This window comes from Cupressus sempervirens, chromosome 7, assembly GCF_028749045.1.
Source record: "Cupressus sempervirens isolate cs-2001-9-10 chromosome 7, ASM2874904v1, whole genome shotgun sequence".
Lineage (NCBI taxonomy): Eukaryota > Viridiplantae > Streptophyta > Pinopsida > Cupressales > Cupressaceae > Cupressus > Cupressus sempervirens.
In genome coordinates this window covers 410,163,610-410,172,772 of record NC_143124.1, presented here as the reverse complement: position 1 = coordinate 410,172,772, position 9,163 = coordinate 410,163,610, and the positions used below count along the sequence as shown (strand labels likewise).

General features: G+C 32.0%; 1 protein-coding gene across 1 annotated transcript; it reads right to left on the bottom strand.

The window, feature by feature from the left end:
- Positions 1-6,405: 6,405 nt before the first annotated feature.
- On the bottom strand, positions 6,406-7,443 carry LOC149547273 (cytosolic sulfotransferase 5-like). The gene has a single exon (XM_089794118.1). It carries the CDS (start codon positions 7,441-7,443, stop codon positions 6,406-6,408), a length of 1,038 nt encoding a protein of 345 aa, XP_089650244.1.
- Between the last annotated feature and the right edge of the window lie 1,720 nt (positions 7,444-9,163).

Genomic DNA, 9,163 nt, shown 5'->3' with positions numbered 1-9,163 from the left:
CATGCACCAATCCAATGTTGATACAAATTCAGAACTACCCACAGATTCATAGTGCACCAACTGTGAACACCTCACCTAATAATTTTGAAATTATTTTAGTCACATTTGATGATAGATGTCTAGAAGATGTAAATTTCGAGGAGAAGGTTAAAGGTATAATTGATATTAAATATTTACCACATATGGATAATCTTATTATTTACAATGATGAAGGAGAAAAATAGGGTCAAGTAGAACAATCTGCACATATTGCCTCATGACCTCATATTGAGGGAACAAAGGAGGTTGAACAATCAAATCCTATGGAAATTGAGAAGCTAAAGGAGCATGAAGTTATCCAAGCCCTAATATGGTTCCTGAGTATTTTTCATGTCTTGAATAAATCATGAATTATTACAATTATTCGACATGTTATACATACTCAAAATGAGTGCACTTCTATAGGATAACAAAAACCAAAACTGAGTATTAAAGGGATGCAATTGTAGATCACTTTGTCAAGTGTCAGCAAACCAATGTCATAGTTAATTAAAAAGAATATTTGTAACCTAAGACTCTAGTGATTTTATATGAGGTCATTATCAATTGAAAAAATGCAAAATTTTCCAACGTTTTGAGCTAAAAGACCAAGTAAGAACAACTAAGAAGACAATACAAGGAAAATCAAGTATTGCATGATATAAAGTACATTTTTGTAAATTTATTTTAGATTCATATTGCAAATGAGTTGGTACCTATTTTGGAACAATTAGTTCATGTTGTTGATACGGTTAATAATGAGTATATTGAGACCAATGGAAAATTAATGAAATGTTTTGAGAACAAGTTTGAGGACTTTTTTTTGGATAAGTTCTCAACAAAAATTATAGTCAAATAAGTTGAAATTGTAAAAATTGTAAATTTTTTAGAAAGAATTTTGTTAAATATTTATTCCTTTTATATAAATCTTTGTGAGGTTGAGTTCTTCACCATGAATAATCAGTAGCAAATTTTAAGGCATGTCCACATTTTCTAAGAAAGCACATAAATTTAAGCTCTAATAAATTCAATAAATTGACATATGCTCAAGAAAGGTTAGTTGAGCTAATGGATAAATATGGAAACATTAGAAATAAATTTATTTCTATTCAAACCATGTTTCTACCTCATTTGGAGGTCATAAAGAAGGAATTGTTAGCTGTGAATGATTTAGCCAATTGATATCTGCATCTTTTGTAATGTCAGTGCTCTAGTGGATCTATAAGCGCAACTATAAATTTATATTCAAGTTATGGAATCAGTCAAGTCTAATGGAGCCATGGATTAGAGGTAATTTTATAAAATAAAAAAAAATTAAATTTGATAAGTGCAATTTGATGGCTGCCAACCCCTAACCATAAATGTGATTAGTATGCGAGAAATAATAATGTTACATCTTACAATGGGGAAATACATACAAAAAGGGGGACATATGAACTATGCAAAGGAAAATAATATAATGATAGATCATAGGTAAGAATATAAATTTTTGGAGAGACATGTACATATGATGCATATAGTTAAGTAATTTTGGAGACCAAATCACATTCTAAGGGGGAGTGTTATTTTATAATTTTCAATGGAATACTAAGTCATGAAAAAGTGTTTTTTTCATTAATACCAAATGGGGATATTGTTGATCTCTACACTAGGTTGCCCTTCATTTTCTAGGAAAAGTTGGTTGGTCATCACTATGATTGAATATGCCAATGAAGGCTAAGTTTTTGTGGACTTGTTAATAATTTAGTACAAGCCAACCAATTCTAAGGCTTTCAAGCACCATAGTATGGACTGATTCCTAGTCTATGCCTAGTGAGTCAATTACTATAGAGCATACAAAAGTGGAGGGACACCATGAATATCATTTATTATCGAATGTCAAGATAGTCAAGTGTTGAGTAAACTAGTTTTGACATATGTATTTGTGATGGCACAAACACTTATGTGAATTTTTTTGGATGACTTCTATGCTAAATTTTTTTGATTATGGAGACAACTAAGGAGGTAAATATGTGTTTTATCAAACAACATCAATCCCTAAAAAGGTAGAGTAACCAATCAAAATATTAGAAGGGCTAAGAAGAAAATGGAGTAATTTGGATCATTGATCATGATCTAGAACCTCCTTCGGTTGTCTATTTAATAAGGGATCAAGATGTAAATCATAAGGATGATCGTGTATATGTGAGAAGGTCAAGGATAGAGTAAAGGAAGGAAAATTTTAATTATCAAAAGAAGAGATCAGATAAAGAAACCTAGTAGTGAAGGGAAAAGAAAAGTATATTAGATTAGGAGATCAAGTAAATTAAGTAAAGATAATATCCATAATCTAGCAATACACTGCTAACTGAAGGTTCAGATACTTAGACATTCTAACAAGTGGATAAGGGTAAATCTCTTAATGTAGTGTTTTAATAGGCCTATTTAAATCTCCTAATAGAGTGCTTACTTAGTTGTAAGTTTAAATCCTAATGTAGGTTAGAATAAATAAGTCTTCTTAGATCCTAACAAGAAAGACCCCTCACATGGTAGATCACTAGAAGTGACAAAATATTGTAGCATTAATATTCGCACTTTATTGTTCGGTATCATCCACACCCTAGATTTACCTTCACCTTGGAGATTTTATGGGTAACCAAATATTTGTGTTATGTGTTTACATTTTTTTTATGTTCATGTATGTGATGAATACTTAGATATATTTTAATTTTAGAGTTTTTTGTTAATGGTATATGATCTGTATATGAAATGAGAAAATGGTACAAATCTACTTGTTTTATTTCAAGGAGTTTAAAAAATTGGTAGATCCTGATTCAATCCTCCCCCCCCACCCCAAAGTAGCTTGCTTCCCAATAAGACTTCCAGTACTTTAACCCTATTAGGAGATGATAATAAGTCGACTAAACCCACAATTCAAAATTATTTGGAACTATTCTCACTAAACAATTTATGATAACATATCCAAAAGTGAATTAATTAATATAGGAACTTATCTTTTGAATAGACTTCATTTTAAGTTCTCAACATATCATCAACATCGACATGTTCTTTGATATCATAAAGTTTGTATATATATCTTATATACATTATCTAACATATGATGACTTACAAGAAAGGAAAATATCTTCCTTTATACTATCTCCTAAAAAAAAAAATTTAATAGGCCTTGATGAATTGTCAATATAGATTTAATAATATAGGACCATCATCTAATATTACAATTAAGTATGCTACAATATATAATACATCAAATGTATAACATACTTGCATTGACAATGAACATAGGGAATATTACTCTTCACCAACCTTCACAAAATGATCAACTGATTCTATTACCTATAATATGTCTCCAACTAAAATACAAGCCTACTAAAAAACATTTAACATTTCCAGAAAGATAGAACTCAAACATCAACATACCCTTTCTTGTACATTGGCTTGCAACCAGTCATCTATAAAACTTGTATAACTCACTACAATATTTATTACTCTTCCTGCACACTTAAACAGAAAATAAATGCATATCCAACAATACCTTACCAATGCCTGTGAACATATATCTTCCTCCAAGAACTAGACAAAATAAAATTATCTCTAGAACTTTGAGTTTTCTACCTAGAAAGTTAATATTTTGGTAACACTCAGAAGCCATTTCATTAATGTAATACAAAAGACCACATATCATCTCTCCAAATATAATGACACACTCACCAATCGAGTACTCTAATAATTCATCAATCTCACTTTGGATTTTATGGTAGTACTCATTTGTGGACACCCCCAACATGATCATTTAATAATCATAAACATTATTCCATGGAACTATGAAATATTTGACATAATTGTCTTAAAATGGGAACTTTACTAAAAGATAATGTAGTGTTATAAATAGATGAATCTCTCAACACCCTTCACTTATTAATTTATCATATCATATCTAATACTGTATGATAAAATAAAGAAAAATAAATAAATGGTGGTGTTGTGCAAAGAATTTTCCAAGTAAAACATATGTGTTGGTGTTCCTTTCAAAAAAATAGTTGTGATTGAAGAAAAAGAGTCTTTATTCTAATGATGAAAATGACATTAAAATGAAATAAAAATTATCATTAAAAGCTAACACCTTAATATGGAAAGCTTCCCTTGAAGTCTAACATAATTCTTGGTGTTCATTAAAAGTATTAATTCATACCTTAATCATGAACTAGTACATTGGTATTAGTTTCTTCAAGTTTTTAGAATTGAATACTACTTAGCTGTAGATATGTGCTAATATGACCTAAATATGCTTGATTAAATACTAATAAGAATATTAGAAGAAAACTCAAAGTTTCAATGTGAGAGGGTTTTATATTTATGTGTGCCTTAAATATTTTTTAAATATAATTTATAGCTAAGGGAGGCACCAAAGATGATTCTTCCAATATAAATAACAAAACCATTCTTATAACTCTCTCACAAGTTGCATGAACTATAAAGAAAATGACAAATTTCACTGACTAATATAAAGGCATTCTAGATCAATATTGGTCTATGAGAAAGTAATAAACCATAAATGTCTTCATATTCATTTTGCCATAGAACTATCCATGTCAAACTTGTAAACATTTGATTGTTGTATCAATGAATCGATTAAAAGGAAATGTTGTAATCATTAGTAACATTTTTTTCACCCATCATCAATGAAGGAATAGAAGCCTAAAAAAATACAAACATAACTATCCAATATATTGATCGAAAAATAATTTACATAAATAAAAAGTGAAAACAAAAAGTATGGGAAAGTGTTATGTAGGTCCAAAGTTTTAAGGATTCAAAAAATTTGCACTTTATAACTATTAGAACCTAATAAAGTATAAAATAATGAGTAATAACTTGATTTAATTTTGTTTAGGCATGATAGCTAAATGTCAATGAAAATGAAAGGGTTGCAAGTAATTAGTTATTGTTCAATAAATTTTAATATGTCCAAAAATTATTATTGTTATAGCATTAAGATGGTAAATGATGGATTATTTTAATGGATCAATACATATTGCATCACCACAAAGTTTTTAAATGACTCCATTTTCCATACACTTAGGTTTGTGTCTACCCATTTACCTATACTAGCATTAACATGAAAATTTTATTGTATTACATAAATTTAAGATTTTTTTATAGCATCAAATTTGTGTGCAGATTAACTACATGTAATAGTAAACTAGACTTGATATACAGTGGTATGAATACCTGTTGCACCATCTATAATAATTAATGAAGAGATGATAAATGATATTATTTGATTATATAAGTATCATTCGAACGTGCTTAAAACAAAATTCTAGATTTCCCTATTTAAATATATATAAGTAAAAAACGACACAGACTAATTAATTTTTTAGTTTTTTTTAAATTTAGTAAAAATACACAGCTGTCCTAATCATCCTTGAAAATTGAATTGGTCTATAACAACCCAGTCCAAACCATTGACAGCCAAGAAACACTAATCAATGCATTTGCATTGATATTAAATTCAAAATTGAAGGAGAACAAAACAAACTCGAATTTATGATATTTAGTCGACAAAACGTTTAATGTGAACCTGAATGTTTATTTCATTTAGAACTATTCGGTGGGTATTACTGTCAATTGAACTTTCATTCCAACGGGGCTTAAATTTCGTTAAGCGGTATTTGTAACACATTATAAACTAGTAATTTTTACTTTCAGCAGTGACATTTTTAAACGATAACATCCAGACGAAAAACTTGAGTCCTAAGAAGACAATGAACAAAAACTGTGAAATCAGCATCTTCGAGAAACAGCACTTATAAATAAATAGATTTACATAACTATCACTGGCTACGTCCACCACTTGTTAAACAAACTATTCCCCACTCGCTGAAAACAATTAAATAGAAAAAATGATCTCGAGCGAGTGGTTTTTGATTATTTAGATCTTTTGCGTAAATGAATGTCAGTACTATGTGACAATTTGATTAGGTCAGTTAAAACTGCCGAAAATTTCACAGAAGTATTTTCTACTTTACATTCAATAAAATAATATTCGAGCAAGGCTTATCCAACAAATGTAATTTGGAATTGGGAACTTCAGCTTACAGAGATAGAACTTCTAATCTCTTACAAAATATACTATATGCTTAATCACAAACATTTGGCTCGGTCCGGGGGTCCAAACTGATCTGTACATCCTTCTTATGCTTAAATCTTCGAAGATAGCCACTATATCAAATACAATCATTCTCATAAATTATGGTTTGACGAGTTGACCTACAATCTTATGACAAATACATTTGATTTCTTAAAAGGAAGATAAGAATTGTGCTACAGAAGACTTACAGTAAATGAAATAAAATGGATCTGACCCTTCTGATATACAATTAGCTAGGCACCCAAATCGCCAAATAAATCACAACGTCCCCACAGTTTGATATCCTCTGTCTTCATAGGATGCTCATCCAATTCACCATCTCCATCTGGTAACTCGTATTTAAATTCGAGTCCCATATCTGCCACAACACAAAGTTTCTCTTCAATCATCTTCTCCATCTTTGTATTCATCTCGGCCGTAAGGGACTTCTTCCACCCCCCAACTTTTCCTTCCCTGAAGAAGCTGTCAGTTCTTAGATGAAGTCCACGCAGGTTGAGCTCTCCACTTTTGTTGGCCTCCATTTGAGAGAGCGACTCAAAACTGCACTTTCGAGCAATGTTCTTCATGTCCTCCTCCTTAACCCACCACGACCCAATAAAATCACTCAAAACCCTAATACAAGCCACAGGATCTGCCTTCAGATCTTCATATGTAAGGCACAAAATATTCCTCTTCCTTTTCTCACGCCAATAAGAGATTACGTGATCAGCAAAGGGGCCGCTGTGATAAAACCCGCTGCAAAAACCCTCTAGGGCTTCTTCCTTGGACACATAGGCGTTGTGGTTGTTTAATTTATTGACCACCATTTCCCATAGGGAAACAAAAGTGTCCTTGGGATTTCGGGCTAGATAAATGATTTTGCAGCCTGAGGATTTAATGGAGTCGGGCAAGGCTTGATATGGAACATGTGTGTGAAATGCACGGGGCATCAAAGATAGGGATTGTGGGCTTAAATTGGCGAAGGGGCCATAGAGCTGTGTTTCTAAGTTGGGGACAAGTTCATGAGGGCTTGTTCGATTGAGGGGATAAGAAGGGTCGTTTAGGTCGTAGTCTTTGCATGTAAGAATTGCGTAGACTAGAGCTTTGATCCATGTTGTACCCGTCTTGAAAGAGGAAGCCAATATTATGTCCTCTGGTTGAGCTTTAAACTCGGCCTTCATTTCTTCGGTTCCTTGCAAGAAACTCTCGTGGATCCAAAATCCATTGTATTGCACTAGACATTCATTTGAAGAGGATAACACGTCTGACGAAGGCATGGAAGTATCCGCCATATTTTTAACTGAGTACATAACGAAGATATATTTTAAGTAGTCTTTCTCCGTTCATATATAGCATCTTCGTACCAAACAGAGTCAAGACGAAAAACGTAATTGACGTTATGCCGACTAATTTTGTCGGAAGTCGATGGACTTGTTCCTTTATATATAGTCGGGAATCTACGGTGACAACGGGCCGGTCTTTTCTGCCGCTCCTAGAAATTGACCCGGGAACTCTGGAATTCAATGAAAATGATTTTCATTATAAAACATGTAATTTCATGATAGATGGTTTTTATATTTGTGTATATTGAAATGGAATCCTTCTAGATACGATTAACTGATTGGTGTTGTACATTTGATTAATGGGCTGGTGGTTTGATAATTTTGATTAAGTAGCTGGTGTTTGAGTCTTTATACGCATACTTTTCTTTAAACATAAAATATTAGGTGTCTTTCGTGTCATTAAAATGATAGGTAGACATTATTTTATCATGGCCTGCGTGAGTTTCTAGATGTGAGGCTTCTAATTCTTTTATAGTTTAAAAAAAATATTAAAACAAATTAAAGTAATATATTTTTTTAAAAGATGATTGTTTGAATGAGAAAGCAATATGGACAGATATTCATTTCTTTTGTGGTGTCTATCTATCTATCTATTATTATTATTATTATTATTAGTTTCAAATAATAACATATTCTTAGTCTTTTTTTTCCTACTCTACAACAGGGCCCTATAGCCCCATGTTTTTTGGTCTTTTCAACCTTCCTCATTTTCCTTTCTCTTTCCCTTAGGTTTGGATGCCTCTCTTGTTAGAATTTATAGTCCACCAATATAACTCAGAGGGGATGGGGAGGGGGGGCAAATCAGTTGCCAACTAATATCACAATTAGCAACCTTATTAAACTTTAACCATATGAGCAATATAATTAGAAACTACAATAAGATGCTCATACACTATAACACCAGATATGTTAACTAGGGAAACCCTTGATTAGAGGGAAAGCCCTAGTGGGGATGGTACCCACAAGATGATGTACTAATATAAATATTCCTTGTTAGAAGATGGACCCTTAAAGGAGTCTATGTATACATTCAATGCATATGAGTCTTTGTTAGGAGACTTTGAATCCCTGTTAGGAGATTCTAACCCTCTTAGGAGTTGTGCCAACCCTGTTAGGAGTTGTGAAAGATAGTTGAACCCAATGCCCAAACAACTTCAAGGGAAAGACGAATGAATCCACTGTCCAAATGATTTGTATATTATTCCTTGTAGAATAATAGAAATGAAATGTATTTCCTTGCTCTTCTTTTGTCCTATCAACTAGACCTTTGCTCCTTCTCATCTTGTAACTAGATCATAAAACTTGCATCAAATAATCCCTTGGATTGCTTACACACATTTGATAATACTGCTCTTATTCACACTCTGCACTTGATACAATGATCACACACACATTAGAAACAAAGAACACATCTTTCCTTGATACCATATCTTCAAAACAATTCCTTGAGTTGGCCTTAATGATTTCCTAATTAATTATAATAATATAATTAATTAATTACAATTACAATAGCACTATTAGCTCGCAGTCTATAGAAAACTTCACATGTGTGATACTAAGGCTTGCGCACTTGCTCACGTCACCAATGGACTATCCTCTGTCACTGTTTGAGTGTGCATCTTCTTACTATATCTCAGATGTACGATCATGAACAAACATCAAAACTCAC